The 22,749-nt window shown below is 38.8% G+C and overlaps 1 protein-coding gene across 2 annotated transcripts in view; it reads right to left on the bottom strand.

The window, feature by feature from the left end:
* Positions 1-22,749, bottom strand: part of LOC140727831 (interleukin-1 receptor accessory protein-like 1) — a 1,400,327-nt gene that overhangs the window by 358,473 nt on the left and 1,019,105 nt on the right. For both annotated transcript variants that reach the window (XM_073045632.1, XM_073045631.1), the window contains exon 6: positions 18,470-18,544. In XM_073045632.1, coding sequence (XP_072901733.1) covers positions 18,470-18,544 — 75 coding nt within the window. The remainder of the gene's footprint in view (positions 1-18,469; positions 18,545-22,749) is intronic.

The raw sequence follows: 22,749 nt of genomic DNA, 5'->3' as shown, positions 1-22,749 counted from the left end.
TCTACAGTAGGAGAATCACATAGCTATCTTGTTGGTATGTCACAGTAAATACCAAGCTACAGTGCAAAATAACAGTAGAAGCTAAAGAGTGACTCAATAGTTGAGATAAGGAGCTGCGAGGTGTCAGTATTGTAAAGGGTGATGTTGACTGGGACTAGATATAGATTATATTTTAAATTCAACAATCTCAGTGGGAAGTTTAGTTCAACATGAGTGCTGATAGAAGGTAGAGCCACATTTGTACTGCCAATTCAATGAACTGGATTTTACTCAATTTTACTTCATCATGGGAAAAGGGGGATCAATTAATTTGTCATTTTGCTGCACATGAGAAACGGAGCTTATAGTGCATGTTCTTTGGCTGATTTGGTTAGCAGATTGGATCCAAAGTGACAGCCAACACACACAAGCACATATACAAACACACAAAAATTGTATTGGCAGTGTGTTCTGAATCTATATATTGGGCTGCCTGCCATATCGAACAACAGCTACAGCAGGGTCACACAACATTGATGCTCTGCAGTCAGCTGGTCCAACAGAGTCCACAAGACTACATGCAAGTCCATCTAATGAGTAAACCAGACAACACTAACAAAATAGCTTTGGCTTTGATTCTGTCCTTTGCCTGGGACAAGCAAGGTGATGAAATGAAAACAACCTTTAAGGTTACTCTCACTCTATTCTGCATCTGCATTGAGTTGCCGTCACAAAGGAATGCATGATGCTTAATAACAGTGTGACTGACCGCCATGTCACTGGAAGACAGTGGACAGTTCTTCAGCCAAATTCTCACCCACATTATTATTTGCTTCTTGGAACTGAAGTAGCATATTAATGCCTGAAATTTTATCATCTTTTTCATATTAACAATTGATAAGCTACAAGGACAAATAGAGGTTTAACAAATCAAGCTCATTCATACAAAATTATTTGGATTCCAATATGATTTTACCTATTATTTAAAACAAGGTACTAAATTACCATTACTGTGCTCTATTTTAGACTCTCCTTCATTTATCTGATGGCTTGTTTCAGGGAGAAATTAGCAACTTTATAAATCAAAAGTTTTGGTTTTACTACAATACTTAATGCAGCACATATCCTTTACTATTTCTCCTTACTGTCATACTATCTCACAGTTCCTTTAGACCAGCCGAGCAAATTTTACTGTTGCCAAGATTTACCTAACAGCAATGCAGTATTGTAGATCTATCTTCAGTAATGCGGGATCACTTTAATGAACTGAACATGTTCACTCAAGTTCACTATAAGCACTCCCACTTTGCTTAGCTCAATTTTCTACCTTCTTCTTACAAATCAAACCACTCAAATTCTTTGCACTTTTGTCACTTTCTAAATGAAAACAGCAAGATACCCTTTTAGTCAAGCAGTTAATTACCAGTTTAATTCATTTATGGGCCAAAAGGCTTGTTCCAATGCTCTGTTGTTCTATGTTCTATAAATGCCATGTATTCCAGTATTTCTCATCCGCAATGATTTAACGTGATAATATTTTCAAGGAGAACTCCAAGAACAGTTTGAAAGAAAGATATCCAGAGGGAAAAAATGAAATCATTTCTGATACAACTTCCTTTGGATTTAGAGGACAATTCAAATGTTCAAACTTCCATTAAGACATGGCTGAATATTTCGGTGCATAAACTACCACATATGATAATACATGTCTTGTGCTAAAACTCCTTCATACATATTGGAGAATCCAATATCTTCAGGTTAGCACAACTCTTGGTTTTATATGACCTGCTCTCAGAGAACCACAGAATTTCATTGTGTCTGATGAATTCATTTTGCGCATGCATTTGGCTCTTGAACATCATTTACTTTTAAGATTACAGTGACAAGAAGCGAGCACCACTTTGATAATTGAGCTATATGGAAATACATACGATCCAAATCATATGCATAAGAGATTCACATGAATGCTGCCTGTTAAGGAGCAATTGGACAGGCTTGGGCTGTTTTTTTCTTGGAATGGTAGAGGTTGAGGGGTGATCTCATATTGATTTATAATGTTATGAGGGGCGTAGAGAGGGTAGATTGTCACAGCAATTTTTCCCCAGTGTAAGGGATCTAAAATGAGAGGTCATAGGATTAAGATAAGGAGAAAATTTTAAATGGAATCTGAGAGGCAAGTTTTTTTCCCCCACAGAGGGGATGTGTCTAAGAATTGAGCTGGTACAGGTGGGCACAATTGAGTACTTAAAAGACAATTGGACAGGTACTTTATTACATTATCTCCCTGTTATATACTTCATGTAATTAAGATGCTCAGTCTCCTCTTTTGACTCTTTTATATCAAATTTGGTTCAGTGCTTTTGGTCATGCAAAAAAAGTCAAAGGTTCAAATTTTCATTTATTATCAAAGTATATATATCCATATACAACTCTGAGATTCGTCTTCTCCAGATAGCCATAAAACAAAGAAAGAACATGAAAAATTATAACATGCCATCACCAGAATGTTCAACTTGATATCTGTATGACACTCAGACTTAACTGTACTGATATGTTTTCCATTTCGATTTGTATTTACAGTTTAATATAGCATCAGTAACTGGGAAAAACCTCATCTGAAAGCTATGGTAACTGCATGAACAGAATTGCATACTATAAACATATTCAGAAAATAACACAGAGATATGACACATTCCACCAGGCAATAAAGCACAGAGGCTTCTATTATGATGTATGAATAAGACTTCTGAAAGAAGACTCATTATTAATAGTTGTTACAGACAAAGCAGGTTGTGCTGGGTCTGCATAGTTGGTATATTTGCATCACAAGTATGATACAGTTATGAAATAAAGCATTGTGGATACTTTGAAAAATCAATTTACTTTCCTTTTTGTTATTTTGATACATTAGGTTGCAACTATGCAATCTAAATACAGGACTGGCAATCTTTCACAAGAAGACCATGCTCTCTACAGTCTGCACTTCACTTTTACTAAGTGGTTCAGTCATTACAGTAAAAAAAATGGCCCCGTCAAAGTGGCACCATATCCCTGATTGGGAAGTTAGTATCTAACTTCTGAAAACTGGTGAAGGCTGCACAGTTCCAATATGGCAAACTTAGACCAGTAGAAGAGGGCAAGGCCAAGGAAAGTATTGCCTGCCTACCAAAATCTGGCAGCGTTATCTTTCGGTGTTGCAACAACAACTGGCCCAATTCTGGCCCAACTGACCCAAAACTGGCTTATTTTGATTAAGCCAGTAGTCTTAATCAAAATAAAAAAATAAAAATGTTTATTGTGCTATAAAACTTACAAAGCTATCTCTTATTAACAACAAGTAACCAAAAATGATATTTTCCCATATCCCATATTTAATTAGAATCATTACAAAAATTTCAAAGTAATGATTACTCATGTAGTATATATATTCTTAACTGAACTTTAACTAATTAGGATTTGAATAATCAAATTACTTTGCCTAATTACTCACTAATTTATTTTATTTATTTCTTCATGCTGCATTCCTCTGTGGATATGCCATGCTTCCAGTTTACATTCCCCTCATTTACTGCTGCATTGCTTCATGCTGCTTTGGGAAAGCCTCATAAATTGACTCTTATTTTTTTCTCAGCAGTCCTTTCAATGAAACAGATTCTTGCATGTAATTGTAGCGTTGGGAGATCATTTGCAGAAAACCTGGCTGACGTACAACTGAAATGCTCTTCTCTAACAAAATTATTCCCAGTGCCACGTGCCAATCAGGGCAGGAATAAAAAGATAGAACAGACGAATATGTGACTGAGGAACTGGTGCAGGGCACAGGGTTTCAGGCTCTGGGATCATTGGAACCTCTCCTGATGCAGGGATAGTTTGTAGAGGACATGAATGTTCCTGTAAGAAGGAAGGACAAGGGTGCAAGGTCAGCAAACCTTGGATGCCAAGAGAGGTGAGGAATTTAGTCAAGAAGAAAAAGGAAACACATGTAAAGTTTAGGAAGCTAAGAACAACCAGATCCCTCAAAGATTATAAAGAGCCCAGAACAAAACTCAAGAATGAAATTAGGAAAGCCAGGAAGAACCATGAAAAGTCCTTGGCAAGTCATATTAAAGATAATCCCAAGGCATTCTATACAGACATCATGAGCAAGAGAATAATTAGAAAGCATATAGGACCATTCAAGGATAAAGCAGTGAACATGTGCTTTGAGGCCGAGGTTATAGGTAAGGTCTTAAATGAGTACTTTGCATTAGTATTTAGCAAAGAGAATGATGTAGAGGACAGGGAGATCTTTTGAGATGAAGAAGGAGGTAGTATTGGGTCTCTTAATATTATTTAAGAGATCCAACACTACCTCCTTCCCAAGGCCTGATGTGAATTACCCTAGGTTATTGAGAGAAGCAGGAGATGAGCTTGCTGGGGCCTTGACCAATGTCTTCATGTGCTGTCTAGTTGCAGGACTTGAAGAGGTCTTGGGGGACTAATGAGTAGCTAATGTTGTTCCATTATTCAAAAAGGAAAAGATGAATAATCTTTGAAACTATAGTGCAGTGAGTTTCAAATCAGTGGTAAGGAAGTTACTGGAGAAAGGATTTATGAAGTCCATGGCCTAATTACACCTAATCACCATGGCTTTGTGTGGGGCAAGTCATGTTTTACAAATTTTATTGAGTTTCTGATGACGGTGATTGATGAAGGTAGAGCTGTGGATGTTGACTATATGGATTTTAGTAAGGCATTTGACATGACCCTACATGGGAGGCTCACCTAGCAGATTAAGATGCATGGGATTCATGGTGAATTGGTCCTGTGGTTTCAGCATTCAAAGTTCTAAGCAAATTTATTATCAAAGTAAATATACAACCCTTGTGGGCATACTAAATAAATCCATGGAAGAATAATCATAACAGAATAATTGAAAGACTGCCAAACTAGGGCATTCAACCTGAGAACAGAAGAATGGATTTGCCAACAGAAGACAGAGGGTAGCGGTCAATGGGACTTACTCTGGATGGTGATATTCTGCGGGGATCCATACTGTGATTGTTACTCTTTGTGATATATATAAATTACCTGGATGAAAATGTAGATCAGCTCCTGAAAGTATCTACACAGGTTGAGAGGATGGTAAAGAAAGCAAATGACATGAATACCTTAATTAGTCAAGGAAATGAGTTCAAGAATTGGGAAGTTATGTTGCAGGTTTATAAAACTCTAACTAGACCACAGCTGGGGTATTGCATTTAGTTTGGGTCACCCCATTATTGGGAAAATGTTGAGGTTTTAGAGAAGGTGCAGAAGTAATTCGTCAGGATGCTGCCTGGATTTGGGGGCAGGCGCTATAAGGAGAGACTGAACAAACTTCCTTTCTATGGAGCAGTGGAGGTTGAGGGGAGATCTGATGAAAGTTTCAAAGATTTTGAGAGGCATAGTGTAGACAGACAGTATATTTTTCCCAGGGTTGAAATGTCTAATACCAGAGTTGGTTTGCAGGGCAAGTTCTCTTTTACATAGAGCGATGTAATTGGAGTTTCAGTTGTCAATCAATTCTCTCCTGCACTTGGCCTTTTACTCAGTGCAAGATCAAAGAACAGCATCCCATCTTTTGTTACTCGAGATAATACACCCTATTTGCTGAAATCAACAATTAGACGTCTCTGCTGGAGCCAAGACTTACTTTTTTGTTTGCCTGTTCTTTGTGCTATCAGTACTCTTGTCACTTCATCAAATTAAGAATAAATTTCAAGCTTATGACATTTATAAAGAGAGAAAATTACTCGAGTTTGGAGTAAAGAATGCCTAACCAAGGTATCACAGAACTGGTGGATGAACAATTGGACAAGGATTGATCAGCAATCACCTAAGATATCATGAAGTTTTCACAAAGCCTATTCTATGTTATTTTGCAGAACTAGAAGAAGAACTGTGATAAATGTTCAATTTTCCCTGTGGCTGTATCATCAGAGTTAACAGGTCCTGGGCTAGTCCATTAACTCCACAATATTCCCTTCAAAAGGAAGTAATGAGGTATTCACAATATCCTGTAAAATGTAAGTTAAAAAGAAGGATATTCTACACCACCTTAAATTGTCCAAAGTGCAAGAAAACAGCCCTCGGGAACTTAATGCAAGAAAATTTTAAGAAATTAATGAAGAGTTAAATGGTTAAGGACAACCCTGCTGACTTAATTTTCAACTTCCTTAGACTTTAGTTTTATGCTTATGTACTAAACCTACTTGGAAATATTACAATTGTATTTTAAAGTTGATGAGTAAGTCCGTTATATTTACCTCTAATGATTGGAAAGATTCACCTAATTCATTCCACTGAGAAGTTAAATTTAAAAAAAGGCAAGCCATTTACTACTTGATTTTTATCATTAATTTCTTGGCAATTTGGTATGACAGGGCTCAAATTAGAAAGGTGTGTTCCCCCAATCTTCCAGAAGCAAACTAATGCCAAAATTTAATGGATAAATAGTTAGAAACCACTTAAGTATAAATAGCAGCAAATGAGAAGTGGCACTCCAACTAGAGAAGTCAATGTAATTCTTTCTAAAAATGCATTAGTCCAGTGTATAATCGGAAAATCTTTCCTGCCTATTCTATGAATGTCATTATTTTTAAGAAGATCTTGGCTAGACTGTTCTGTTGAAGGGACCCATATGCAAAACTGTTTCTCTCTCCATACACCTGTTTGATCTAGTGAGCATTTCGAGCATTTTCTGATTTTGTTTTGGATTTCCAGCATCTACAGCATTTTAAAAAATTTCTCCCAAAGTTCTAGAGCCTCCGATAAGGGAGAATATCCTCACAGTATTTACTCTACAAAACCTCCAGCTCATTTCAACAGGAAGACTTCATGCTTTTCCCAAGTCCAAAAACTACAAACACAGTTTATTTTTTCCTTGAAGCACATTCATTCATGGAATTATTCTAGTGAATTACTCTTCCTTAGATGAAATCAAATTGTACACAATATTTCAGTTTCATTTAGTAAAACCACAAAGAACTGAAGTGATACTTCCTTATTTCTGTACTCTCTTTGTAATGAAAATCAACAATCCATTAATGTTTTTATTCACTATTCTTTACCGCTATACCAAATTTATGTTTCTTGCATGAGGAGACTCAAGTTTCTCTGAATAGCACCGCTAAGTTGTGCATCGTGAATTTCCTCTTGCCATTTTGCCCACCAAGTCTACACTTTCTAATTGGTCCTACCACCATTCTTGCAGTAATGAAATATTATCACTCTCTCGTATGTCCATCAATTCTCCCAGTCATCCTACCATTGACATACACTGGAGGTAATTTACAATACCCAATTAACTTAGCAGCACATCTTCGGGATATGGGAGGACAGACAGCACCTCAGGTCAGATTCGAATACGGGTCATTGGAATTCTGCTAAATGGCCTCATCTATGCGCTGTGTTGCTGACCCCATTAGTTAAGCCATGATCATTTAAACATCATTCCACTTTACTAGTCTTCCAGCCAATGTTCAAAGCTCACATTTCTCCATATTATATTTTACCTACCGTCTTTTACCTTTCACTTGCAACATTAACCCACGTAGACTTGGCATCCTCCTCATGATTTACGCACTTCCATCAAAAATCCATGATTTACCTATGACTCCCAATCTCCTGCAGTATTCTTTAACTTGGTGCTTTATTAAATGGCTTGTTAAAAACACTAGCTTTCCAAAAGACACGTCAGTATCTTAAAGAACTCTGGCATAAATCTGATTGCACTCGGGGTCGAACATGGAATCATGAAGTCAAGAGATGTGAATATGCCTTAGAACACTGCTCAAATTGATACATGGTTTTGATTGTTGTAAAGATCGAGGCTCCTCAGATTGTTTTCCTGTACTGCTGATGACATGTTAATCTGGGTCAAAGATCTATAGTGTACTTGAGGCCTGTGCTCGGCTTTCCCAGACTCTGGGAATAAAAGTACCAGCTTCTTGAGACACAATTCAATTAATTTCACTCGTGCCTGGTCACCATCCTTGGTCTTTTCACAGTTAAAATACTAATAGATTGAAGGTAGCAGAAACATGATCAATACTGATTTCAAGAGGAAATTATTACCTGGCCTTTATCTGTTGGGAGTAATGATGGAGCAATGCAAAACTATTTAAAGCAATGATGCAAGGATCTAATGTCAGAATTTCCTGGAAACCTTTTAATAATGATGAACACAGAAATGGGTTTGCAAATTCTGGATCTATTACAAGCAAAATGGACAGTCAAATAGACTTAAGAATCATAGAGAATTTTTCAGAGGTCTCTAACCAATAAAATATAACTTTTTTTCATTATCTATGTTGTGCCTTGAGAGGTGCTGGGAAGCGAAAGGCCACATTGCAATTAGTTACCAATATAGTTATTGTTAAGGAGACTAATAGTAATATTAACCTATTTGAATACCACATGACAAAGTATAGATACCAAATAATGTTGATTATTGTCTTAAGCAGAACAGCAAATGGCTTTTTAAGCTTTCTGCAATAAGCTTGCCATCAAGCTGATATTAGTAATGTTCGACATATTTGAATAAATGTTATCAAGAGACAAACTGACTAAAATAAACCATTCATTGACATTGTTAGAATAGCAGGCAGCACAATCTCATTTATACAAATATTTTATGTGTTTTATCTAATTACAAATTGATTTCATACCATTGGTTATGTGACTAACTGCTGCTTTATTAAGAAATAACTAATTAAAGGCTTCTACCAAATTGCAGAAGCTCTTAAGTTCTTCCAATAGGAAGGTAAAAGGGCACAAATGGTAACAGAAAAATCATCAAATGGGGCCTCATGTTGCAGTTAATGGAACAAGATGAACCATCTGTTCGGTCTCTAACATACAATAAGTTGTTGGAAGAGTCCCAGATTTCACCTTACTAGTTTAAGCATATTTACTGGTTTTCAAGATGTGCTTTCAGGAGTGAGAATGAAAAACTACTAAATCCAAAAAAAAAAATTGTTGGTTAACATATAAGTCAGTAAAAAGTGCATCTGTGAACCTCAAATGTTTCTGATAGCTATCACTCCACTGCAACTCTCAACAGTATGTATTGATTGGGTAGACCTGTGCAGTTGAAATTCTATGCTAGACATACATCTTCTTATTGACTCTTTGGTTTAGAAATGCTTTTGCATTTGGAAGCGTCTGTTGAAATGGTGCTGTACAGTTACCCCATGCTGGTTTTGCATAGACCACAGGAAAAGCCTTCCAGCATAGGAGAATAAAAGTGAACAGCTATTTCTCAGACTGGAGAGAAATGCATATATCTTCTGGCCTAATATTAAGACATTGGCTTTTCTTCATGGAGATTAATGATTTGGACATGCAGTCTAATGATCTGAATGTGACAGTATTGAAATGAATGTAGGCAGGCTGGGGAAATGGGCAAATGCAGGTCAGTGGCATGTCAGTGTTGAGTATTGTATTGTGGTAGAGAGGAGGTAATAGAAAGCAGATGGTATAATTCTAAAAGGGATGGAGGGAACTTGGTGTTATAGATGCATAAATCATTGAATGATATGTCAAGTGAGAAAGGGATTTAAAAAAACGCAAAATAAACCCTAGTATTTCTGAACAGGCTAAGACAGTTCAAGGTTGAAGATGACTCGTTTTTACTGGAGTAACTACGTTCTGAGGTGGCTAATGAGGCCGAGATGACTTCCCTGCAGCTGGGGAAGGTGCTGTTTCTTGGGTTACTGGTACAGAAGGTTGCACACCCTTTCTGCTGCTCATACCGAATATCTGCATTATCCCACTGAGATCCTAATGTCCTCAAAATCCTAGGTACTCCAATAGTATTCTGAGCAATTACAAGGCAGGGATTCTGATAAGTAGGCATGGTACACCATTCTATCCCCCAACAGGAATTAAGAACATAATTCATTCATTTCCTCTGTCTACCCAATAACCTCCTACCATGAAAGGTCACACAGCAATGTTCCTGTTTTGGGGATCTGGTCTTATGCATACAGATGGTGTGACCTGCCCACTGGAATTAGCTGAGTACGGTGATGATGTTTGCACTGGGGATGTTAACCTGGGAGAGGGTGTTGATGTGTTTTATTCCTTCAGAAGATTTGGAGGCATTTGTTGAGATATCTCTGAGGCCCCTCCACTGGTCGTGGTCAACCATGGATTCTTTGAGCTGGCAGTGTGCACAAGCCAGTACTCAAGCCACAGTGGTGCAATATGGAGAGCAAACTGTTGCACCTCTACAGTTCTTCAGTGTGATTGCTGCAGGCAACAATTCCTAAGTGCACACAGAAAGAAGGTGATCATTGTTACTGGGTATAGCTCCTCAATCTTTGGCCACTGCATTTCTAGTTAATTAGCTGATTGATCTCCTAAATATTCTAATTAAACCTGTCCTGATTTTTTAATGAAGTCATAAACCCTGCACTAGTGCTCTCTATGGCAAATGACATGTCAATTCTATTGGATGCGAGTCCAGAGTTTGTTTGAAAGCATTATCTGATGACAGCATTTTTTTGTAGGATCCTTGAGACTTTCAACACTGATTTTCTGTGGTAGCATATGACATTACCGTGGAGAGCATTCTGATAGGCTGCATTACCATCTGGTATGGAGGGGCTACTGCACAGGACCAAAGGAAGCTGCAGAGGGTCGTAAATCTAGTCAGCTCCATCTTGGGCACTAGCCTACAAAGTACCCAGGATATCTTTAGGGAATGTTGTCTCAGAAAGGCAGTGTCTATTATTAAGGACCTCCAGCACCCAGGTCATGCCTTTTTTTCACTGTTACCTTCAGGTAGGAGGTACAGAAGCCTGAAGGCACACACTCAGCAATTCAGGAACAGCTTCTTCCCCTCTGCCATCCAATTCCTAAATGGACATTGAACCCTTGGACACTACCTCACTTTAAAAAAGAAATACAGTATTTCTGTTTATGCACATTTTAAAAAATCTATTCAATATATGTAATTGATTTACCTCTTTATTATTATTATGTTTTATTTATTTTTATCTCTCTGCTAGATTGCATTGAACTGCTGCTGCTAGGTTAACAAATTTCACATCACATGCTGGTGATAATAAACCAGATTTTGATTCAGATTCTGATATATAGAAACAGAGAGCGCAAGAGCAAGTAAGTTTTGTTGAACTTTTATATAAAACACTGGTTCCACTGCAACTGTCCAGTATTAAATTTCAGGTTTTAGGAATAGTGTGAAGGCCCTAAAGAGGGTGCAGAAGAGATTCACAAGAATTGACCAAGCAGGGAGGAGCATTAGTTCCCTGGAGAAAATAAAGGAGGATTGGAAAGATCAAAGAACCCTCCAGAAACAAAGTAAAAGGTCAAACCTCAAAGATTAGGTCCGTCACTGAAGAGCTAATTGTCAACTGAGTACTAGGCTCCTGTACCAAAGAGCTAAACTAAGGACAGCCTCTATAATTTACCCTGAAACAGATTTCCTTCCTCATTTTACACTTGCACTTACAATTGACACCCACAAAGTTTCTGTTGCAATGGTCAATTCAAAATGTAAATGTTGTCCGGTGGTCACACCACACAAGAGTGAGGTTGCAGGAATGGAATCCATTTCAGCTGTGGTTTATCTCAGAGCTCAGATGTGGTGTCTGCACATGATGTGCAGTCAACACCACTGTCCGCCATAATAAGTCTGGACTCCTGGCAGAACTGTTCACTTGCTTTACCCATGTGCCTGTTAGCAAGAGGAAATTAAATATAATGACCTCTTTCTGTGTGGACAATCTCAGGGGACTCCTTAGCAAGTTGCAACGCCTTGCAATCATCTGCATTTGCAACCTAGAAAGGAGCTCGACGTATCTTTGCTCTCAGCCACAGTCAGACTGACCATCCTTTCCAAGTCCCATGCTGCCAGGGGTTGTGGTGGAAGCAGAAATGACAGCAGCACTTAGGAGGCACTTAGCCAGATACTTGAACATACAGGAAATGCATGGATATGGATCATATGTAGGCAGATTGATTTAGTTCAATCTGGCGTCATTATGGTACAGATGTGGTAGTCTGAAAAGCTTGTTCCTGTACTGCACTGTTTTATAATTTCTGCGGCCGATCTGAAGTTGACGCAACAGCAAGTGATACACATCAGTGAAGAACTCACTACAGTGCTCATTTCCCTGTTCCTCACAGAGTTCAGGTTAGAAACTTCAGATGGGCAGGTTCTCCAGATAAGAACCTCTCTTTCTTGCAGCTTGACTTACTCCATATATCTTGCACATCCTCTCAGTCATGGTGTACTTCAAGGTGAATAGCTATCATGTTTGCAACTGACTCCCGCATCCTGCAGACCTAGGCGAGCACCGGAGAGCACCATCTATATAAATGAAGCGGCTGTCGATAGTGATCACCAGGGACTAGCCAAGACAATGACTTTAAACAGTGCTGGTGGGAAATTCGTTCCCCTGCTCAGTATGTGCTTGATGTAAGGTGAAAGGGGGTGCAGGACCAGAAGCAGAAACATTGAGCTCCATGGCATACTTGGGATCAAGTCAATGAAGCATGACGATTGATCCTGTGATCAGTCCTCTTTTCATATCTCAACTGGGCATTCGCTGTGCCTATGTTGTTGCTCGCATCCACTAGACCCCAGTCACAAGGTGTATATGTAACTTCTGACAACAGCTGCAGGAGAAGCAGAATGCGATAACATGAATATAATGGTTGATCTAAAGACTTGCAGCCTGTTCTACATTCTTATTATCGCTCAGATTTTTGACTCGTGCCATCGAGTGCTCTTTCATCATCTGCTTAGCACAGCACTATTCTGAGATGGTTTGTATTAGTTGGTAAAAATGTGTAGGGTATTTTGGTAACATTTTATAATGAAGCCATATCTGGTGCTCGAATTATATACCAGTTACAGTTTGTGTCAGCTGAGGAGCTACAAATCTATAATGAGGCTCAGGGCGCATGATTCAGTGATAAATATCTTCCATTTGGAGTTCAACTATCACTCTTCCTCCTTCATTCAAGAAGATAAGCTCATGTCTGGAGGGTGAAAGAAACAAAACTGTTCCCAAGATGGCAAAAAAGTAAAGCTTTCTAAATTAGCATTATTGAAGGTGCATTTCAATTTTATTATTTAATTGCAAATGGATGTCATAGTGTTGAAACACTGTGCTACTAGCATTTATTTATACTATTAGACTCTTGGCTTCCATGATAATCTAAGATAGCGGTGCACAACTCAAAAAGTGAAGGAAACTCATCAAATGTCAGGTGTCCCAGGGTGAAGAGGCACTGACTCACATCTATTTACAGAGCGTGGTCATTTGCTAATTCAGAGATTTGCCCTTTGGTGAAAGGCGTTGATTGCCTTTAGTGCAAAGTTAAGGCCCTACTATTCACAGAATGCCATTTCTGTAACAAGGGATAATATTGCAAAAGTACATATCTTTCTGTGGCAATTTTGCAGTGCAATTGCAAACTATATAACTGGGCAGCAAGGGAAAGAGATTGATTTTCTCATGTCACCCTCCAGACATGTGCTTATCTTCTTGAATGGAACAGGAAGAGTGACATTTAAATTCAGAATGGAACATATTTAGCACTGAATCACACAATTGCACTCACCCAGAGCCTCAATATAACACGATACCTCTGAGGCTGACACATAATTGGTACATAATTTGAGCATCAGATAAAGCTTAACTATAAAATGTTACCAAAATAAACTGCACATTTTTGCCAACTAATGTAAAACGAGCTCAGAATAGATGAGAGAGCACTCGGTAACATCAGGCAAAATAACAAAGAAAAGCAGGCTTCAAGTCATTGGGCCATCTATTATGCCTATGTTATCACATCCTGCCTCTCCCTGCAGCTGTCATCAGAAATTACACATCACCACCTCACTGCTTTTAAACAAAATTTTCTGACTGACAGTCAAAAAGAGCGGGTGTTTATTTTCATTACAATTGTTAATTCAACTGCAGAAGAAAAACACATAGTTTAGCCATTCCCAAACAACAGGAGCTCTACCTAAGGTGGAGACGGGGAGATGCATGCGATGAGGTGCATACTATTGTGAGTGCACAAAGAATTCACCTGAGCTGTGCCATGTGGGATGGAGTATCTTCCTCACATTCCTAATGCATCTCTTCCAGCACAGCTTGCTGCATTCCTTTAAGTCTGTTGGAGCTGTAATACACTGGGAAAGGTTTCACTGCTAACGTAATGGTCTTTCTGTAGAAGCAGTGTTTGGGCTATGATAGAGGTGCCTTGGAATGTGAGTGGCATTCTTTGTTCGGTGGTCGATGAAGGGAGAAGATGATGGAGAGAACTGGTCGTAGGATTCAACCCAGTGGGGGACTGTGATTCGATGGAGCAAAGTGCCGAGGTCGACTGAAGATTGGTGGATATGTATGACTTCTGGAAGAGCTAAACTCCAACGTGCATATTTGGCTGTTTAATTATAATGGGCCCTTTTTGTTTTTTTCTTTTTTTTAACTAACACTGTAGATAAGATTCATAAATATAATTCCTTTAATCATATGCGGTGTACTGTCTGTTATTTCAATTTGGTGAGAGTGGAGTATGTATTCCCTAGACTTATGCAGCCAAGGAAACCAACTGGGTTTCAGAGCTATAATACTCAGCGCTGCTATTGGCTATTTTCAGATCACAATCCGGAAACAGGCATCAACACTCATTAGCCTTTTAAAGTTGCTAATGCTTTTTGAGGCAGCCACTGACGGCTTTGAGAAATTACCAGATTGAACGTAACACCAGGCTGATTCCTGATACTCCAGGGTGAGAGGCAGATCACTGCAAACTAATATATTACATTGCTTCTGTATCCTGAATCCATGAACTTCTTACTAAGAGTGTCTCCACCGTTATCTTACTGCAGCAAGATTAATCTATGGATGAGCTAAAATGAATTTTTACCGAAATCAAAATCTGACGTACTTATGCTGAAAAGATGTGGAGTAACTGCAGGGAAAATTAAATATTCCATACACTCTTATCCAAAACTATTAACTGGATTAGCCAACATTTGAGAGGATATTGTGACACCTAGGGAAAATTCTAGGAATGAACTTCCATTTTTATGTGTCCCTTTATTAAACACAATCTTACAGATACAAGTTGTATTCCCCATCCTGTGAGATTACAGGAAATGTTGCCAAACAGTGCATACACTCTGCTTTGTCTGATGAAGACCACTTCTTAATTAGCATGCGAGTGGGCTACATGATAAAATTGACACTACAGCTTCAATTTTGTTGTTACCAGGAAAACAATTGTGCTAGGCACTGAAATTACAAAACAAAATACTCACAAAGACCCTATGGATAGCGTGCTGTATCCTTTCCAATCTCATGTGCTGTTGGATTCAAGGTTATCCCTCAAACATTAAAGAAACTATTAAAAAGAATACTCACTGATTGGAAAAAAGAAAGCAAATGAAAAAAAGACTCATCCTTTAAACACTTGTAGGGAGTACAACATTATGAATGGGGTGCATACAAGAGATTAAGACAGGAGTAAATATAACATAAGCATAATCAAAACAATGTATACTATTATCCATTGAACATCGAGTTATGGGCGTGCTATATTGGTGCTGAAAACGTGGGACACTAGCAAGCTGCACCCAGCACAGTCCTCAGACTGTGTTGTCATTGACGCAGAATGATGCCACTTCACTGTATGCTTCGATGCACATGTGACAAAGAAAGATAATCTAATCTGACTTAATCTTTGGAATCCTGTTCCAAGAGAATATCAATTCACACAGTTTAGAAACTGTTTTTTTGGGACCAGAGAAATGGCTTATGATCTGACTTCAAATGCACTTACACCATGGCAAAAAAAAAGTCTAAGACTTTTAGTTTTTATGTACATTGAGACTAGTTTATAATTCCTTGTTTCTGATCAGTACACTGATTTGTGAAGATTAAACTAAAGAAGACTCATCCTGTCAAGAAGCAGGGATTCAAGGATGATAACTTCAGTAATTCCACTTTTAAGTGTAGATGTTGCTATCACCAAAAGTTAGCACCAATTTCATAAAATAATGATGTCAATAATATCTTAATCACCATTCAACTGCAAAATCTGGGCCACTGGAATGGATTCATCACCCATCAGTGTTTGTTTTAGCTTTGAGCAAGATAGCAAGACTCACAGTCAAGGACATTCATCTAGCCTGATGCACTTTTAAGCAGTCAGCCCACAAAACGGGCTGAGCCCTCACCACAGGGATCAGGTGGTGGATTCACTACGGCCATCAACTGGCCACATGATCACAGCCCACACTGAAATTACAGCAAAAGTCAACGTGATGAAACGAAATACAACTATGCCACCAGGCAACATCCTTAACTAAATCTATTAGCTGCATAAGAAAGAAAGGTTTCTTTTTACCAGTGGAAGTCAGCAGTTACATCTATATTGCTTTCCAGAAACCATTCTTTTCTTCTATTAAAATACTCCTAACTGTATAGGGAATGTGCTTTTGATCTCCTATTGTCCTTTGTATGTGATTTCTTTTTCCCTTCTTTCTGTTCAGTTCATTGCTTTGGGGATCTATTGCATGCTTGTATTTTGTATTAATAATTGATGTGTTTTTGTGTCAACTGCGGGCTTCATTTATACTTCCGTGGCATAAATATTTATCAAGCCAAACAAAAAACTAAAATAAAGACATTAACAATGTGTTACTGTGAGCAGTGGGACTAACCACTCAATTGCTTCCATCTATGCACGTTTCTGTAATTGAGATTGTAAAACACCTACAGTTTGACTTCATCATGACTGCCAAATCTAACTATATTTTGCAAACAAAGAGTTTGCTTTAACTGATAAAAAAAAAGCTTCATTAATACAAAATGCCAATGGCCCATTTTGAAAAACATACAGTAATCAGACAGGTATTTAAGATTCGAGCACACACATACAAAATATTCCCTTTAGTTTAGTAATGCTGCAAGCTATTGTTCCTTCACAAAGAATCTGACAAGTTTTTGGATTTTGTCTGAATTAGTAATGTGTTTGTTACATTATCTGCCACAATGCAATATAATTTTTAACACAAAATGCCAATTAAGCATTTACAGATATTCCTGTTAAGATTTTAGTGCAGCTCAGACAAGGGGCAAGTTACTGGTGAAGTAGTGAGTATAATTAAAATTTGAAATATTTTCAAAACTAAGGCATCAAAAATAGATGTTGTAATAATATGCTTTTAGTTACACTCTGTTACCTCATGATGTGTTTAAAAAGTTTAACATAAAAACAGATTGATCAACCCAGTGGCCTTCTCATCAATAAGACATGGTGCTGAAATGTATTGCATCAGCTCGGTAATGTGAACCATGGGAAAGGTAGCTAATTAGTTAGTATTCATGATCCGAATAAGGAATCATTGAAATAGCATCCATAATCCAGGGTTCATCTTCTCATTCTGATTTATGGTCTGTGATTAAATGATCAGAGGAGATAGATCAGGTTTACCTAAGTGTAACATTGAAATATAATCGGTATAATTGTGTGCAGAGATCATCACATTTGGGAATTGAAATATTATCTCATTTTATACCAGGTTAACCATAGAGTGAAATTAAATTCTCTATGCATTTTATCTCAGAATACTCACTGACTGGGGTTGGGCATCTTCAGTTTGAGAGAAATCACAGAGATACAACAGTATAACAAATATTCATTAACTTCTTGTATTGTATATGAAAATTATTGAAATAATCAGAATTGGGGTGTGAACTACCTGTAAAGTATATAACAGATAGAGTGTGTGCTGTTAACTGCAAATATAAATTTGTTTTTTAAACTTCCTTCACTAATCTACACCAGCATCTCACTGATATCATCAACACAATGTTTCAGAGGTAAAAGAATATTAAATCTGATCATGATTCTTTACAGTCATTCCTATTTTAAGAAGGGTCTTGTAGGAGAAATGCTATTGTATGAACTTTACTGAATGTGCCATAACATGGCATTTTCAAATATCAACATTACTTTTAGAGCCTCCGTGCCTGCACTAAATATAAACTGCAAATATAAAATAAGTCAGAACAAATAACAATCTCAAAATTGAATGGCTACATAATTGGCGAGTGGCAAAGTTGTAATTGCATCATAGAAGCACCTATAACCCACAAAGAGTCAGGCTACTGAATAATATTGGATCAATTGTACAAAAGTGCAAACATACTTTCATAAGTAGTTGCTTCAGAAAAAAAAATTGCAGTATTATACAATATCTTGATAGATTTAGGCCGTTGTAATGCAAAGCTGACAGAATTTATGCAACAATTGTCATTAACAGCTTCTGCAAACCATATAGATGAGACAAATGAATGTAAGGATCAACAAAAAACTACCTTGTTAAAGTACATGAGCAACACAATTAATGAGCACCTCAGAAACCTCAGGTACCGCATCCATAGCACGAATAGGAAGGAAAACTCTGACTTACCAAGCTGTGCCTCCACAGGGTTTAACCTGTTTTCTAAAGGGTAGAGTAGCTTGGGCGGTTTGTCTGTTAGTGGGGCTGTAAAAGATAATAGCAACACTAAATGCAGTGAAACAACACATCTTATAGTCATTTATGATGAACTGTAACTTCAGACAGATACTCAGTGTATATGACCACAATAGCAATTAATTATATATTCTGCAAGTGTTTATGTCTTGTTAAAAAAATAAGAATGGAAACATGACAAATTGAATTTAACCATGAAGATTATACATTTTTGAAGGAAGAACAAGAAAAGGCAACTTCATCTTTCATTACAATCCTCAAGAGAGTGTAAGAATAGAGAGAACTTCGGATATATGTGTTAGTATTTGGTAGAGAAGTTAGAGAAAATTGTGAAAAAATACTGGATTCTTAACTTCATATGGAGGGATGAAGCAAGAGAGTTATAATAACTCATTCAAATGTAATTCTCCTTCAACCATACATGAATACAACCAAATCAAACAGCAATTCCTCCAGGGCCAAGGTGCGAAACACAGTACCAACAGCCATATACAGTATGAGGCACATATAGCACATAAAAGATAGCAGCAAACATATAGCCACACAAAAATTATAATAAGTCCAAGTCTGTGTCCATTAATATTGTCAACAAAAACAATGCCACAGCAGTCTGTAGATGAACACAATGCAGATTGCCTTTCACCAAGTAAAGACTGGAGAGCGATGTTGATGCACTACACCGATTCCAATGCCTCTCACCTGGGCAGCTACAAACAGGTGACATGACAGCACCAGGCCTAGTCCTCGCTACAACTGAGGCCATGCAGCTCCCCCAGCGTCGGTCCCACCAATAAACCAGTGAACCAGACTTGCAGCATTCTACATTACCAACGTCCAACAGGATCTTGCGGTCACAAGAAAACTGTCTAAAGCAATCAACAAAGTTCCTTCTAATTTGTAATCATATAATCATATAACAATCACAGCACGGAAACAGGCCATCTCGGCCCTCCTAGTCCGTTCCGAACTCTTAATCTCACCTAGTCCCACCTACCCGCACTCAGCCCATAACCCTCCACTCCTTTCCTGTCCATATACCTATCCAATTTTACCTTAAATGACACAACTGAACTGGCATCTACTACTTCTACAGGAAGCTCATTCCACACAGCTATCACTCTCTGAGTAAAGAAATACCCCCTCGTGTTTCCCTTAAACTTTTGCCCCCTATCTCTCAAATCATGTCATTCCTTGACTTCTCTAGTGCCTTTAACACCATCCAGCCCAAGATCTTAAGGCACAAACTAACGGAGATGGGAGTAGACTCTCACATGGTGGATTGGATAGTGGACTACTTGACAGACAGACCTCAGTATGTGCGGTTGGGAGACTGTAGGTCTGACACGATGGTCAGCAGCACAGGGGCGCCGCAGGGAACCGTACTCTCTCCGGTCCTGTTCACCCTGTACACATCAGACTTCCAATATAACTCGGAGTCCTGCCATGTGCAGAAGTTCGCTGATGACACGGCCATAGTGGGGTGTGTCAGGAATGGACAAGAGGAGGAGTATAGGAAACTGATACAGGACTTTGTGATATGGTGCAACTCAAACTACCTGCGTCTCAATATCACCAAGACCAAGGAGATGGTGGTGGACTTTAGGAGATCTAGGCCTCAAATGGAGCCAGTGATCATTAATGGAGAATGTGTGGAGCAGGTTAAGACCTACAAGTATCTGGGAGTACAGTTAGACGAGAAGCTAGACTGGACTGCCAACACAGATGCCTTGTGCAGGAAGGCACAGAGTCGATTGTACTTCCTAAGAAGGTTGGCGTCATTCAATGTCTGTAGTGAGATGCTGAAGATGTTCTATAGGTCAGTTGTGGAGAGCGCCCTCTTCTTTGTGGTGGCGTGTTGGGGAGGAAGCATTAAGAAGAGGGACGCCTCATGTCTTAATAAGCTGGTAAGGAAGGCGGGCTCTGTCGTGGGCAAAGTACTGGAGAGTTTAACATCGGTAGCTGAGCGAAGGGCGCTGAGTAGGCTACGGTCAATTATGGATAACTCTGAACATCCTCTACATAGCACCATCCAGAGACAGAGAAGCAGTTTCAGCGACAGGTTACTATCGATGCAATGCTCCTCAGACAGGATGAAGAAGTCAATACTCCCCAATGCCATTAGGCTTTACAATTCTACCGCCAGGACTTAAGAACTTTTTAAAAGCTATTATTAATGCTTTTTGAGATAGTGATTTAGATGCATATCATATTTTTTACTGAGTTAAGTATTGTATGTAATTACCGTAGATTCTGGACTACAGAGCGCACCTGATTAAAAGCCGCTGGCTCTAATTTTAGAAATAAAATCAATTTTTTAATTGTAAAGGCCGCACCGGATTTTAGGCCGCACCGCTACTTTTAAATATACATACGTATCGGTAACACAAATTACGTTGCATATACTTTTTTACTGAACAGCACGAACAACATTCCAATATCTCCTAGCGACTGGTAAAAATATATATACTGCAGCCTACCAGGAAAAGTTATTGATCGCCTTTAACTTAAAAGCAGCGTTTTCGCTCGGGTCTGACGCGCTCGGGTCTGATGCGCTCGCGTAACGCGATCAGGTCTAATCGGGTCTGATGCGCTCGGGTCTGACGCGCTCGCGTAACGCAATCGGGTCTAATCGGGTCTGATGCGCTCGGGTCTGACGCGCTCGCGTAACGCGATCGGGTCTAATCGGGTCTGATGCGCTCGGGTCTGACGCGCTCGCGTAAAGCGATCGGGTCTAATCGGGTCTGATGCGCTCGGGTCTGACGCGCTCGGGTCTTGCTTTTCTTCGAGTGTTTTCCATGTTGATGAGGGTGAGTACAAATGACTGATTTACAATAATTTAATTGTGAAAGTGCGCTTGATTTATCGTACAATTTCATTGGACCTCTGTGAACTACTCATCAATTTTATTGGTCTACTGTTACGAGGCAAAATGTTTACGAGGCGGCATGAAAAAAAACCATGTATTAGCCGCTCTGGATTAAAGGCCGCAGAGTTCAAAGCTGTTCAAAATGTGGGAAAAAAGTAGCGGCTTATAATCCGGAATCTACGGTAGTTTTGCTACAACAAGTGTATGGGACATTGGAAAAAAGTTGAATTTCCCCATGGGGATGAATAAAGTATCTATCTATCTATCTATCTATCTATCTATCTCTCATTTGAATCTCCCCTACTCTCAATGGAAACAGCCTATTCACGTCAACTCTATCTATCCCTCTCAAAATTTTAAATACCTTGATCACATCCCCCCTCAACCTTCTACGCTCCAATGAATAGAGACCTAACTTGTTCAACCTTTCTCTGTAACTTAAGTGCTGAAACCCAGGTAACATCCTAATAAATCGTCTCTGCACTCTCTCTAATTTATTGATATCTTCCTATAATTCGGTGACCAGAACTGTACACAATATTCCAAATTTGGCCTTACCAATGCCTTGTACAATTTTAACATTATATCCCAACTTCTGTACTCAATGCTCTGATTTATAAAGGCCAGCGTTCCAAAAACCTTCTTCACCACCCTATCTACATGAGACTCCACCTTCAGGGAACTATGCACTGTTATTCCTAGACCTCTCTGTTCCACTGCATTCCTCAATGCCCTACCATTTACCCTGTATGTTCTATTTGGATTATTCCTGCCAAAATGTAGAACCTCACACTTCTCAGCATTAAACTCCATCTGCCAACGTTCAGCCCATTCTTCTAACCAGCATAAATCTCCCTGCAAGCTTTGAAATCCCACCTCATTATCCACAACACCTCCTACCTTAGTATCATCGGCATACTTACTAATCCAATTTACCACCCCATCATCCAGATCATTTATGTATATTACAAACAACATTGGGCCCAAAACAGATCCCTGAGGCACCCCGCTAGTCACCGGCCTCCATCCCGATAAACAATTATCCACCACTACTCTCTGGCATCTCCCATCTAGCCACTGTTGAATCCATTTTATTACTCCAGCATTAATACCTAATGACTGAACCTTCTTAACTAACCTTCCATGTGGAACTTTGTCAAAGGCCTTGCTGAAGTCCATATAGACTACATCCACTACCTTACCCTCGTCAACATTCCTCGTAACTTCTTCAAAAAATTCAATAAGGTTTGTCAAGCATGACCTTCCACGCACAAATCCATGCTGGCTACTCCTAATCAGATCCTGTCTATCCAGATAATTATAAATACTATCTCTAAGAATACTTTCC

This window comes from Hemitrygon akajei, chromosome 5 (genome assembly GCF_048418815.1).
Source record: "Hemitrygon akajei chromosome 5, sHemAka1.3, whole genome shotgun sequence".
NCBI classification, from domain to species: Eukaryota; Metazoa; Chordata; class Chondrichthyes; order Myliobatiformes; family Dasyatidae; genus Hemitrygon; species Hemitrygon akajei.
The sequence above is the reverse complement of the archived record's forward strand: the minus strand, read 5'-3'. Positions and strand labels throughout refer to the sequence as shown.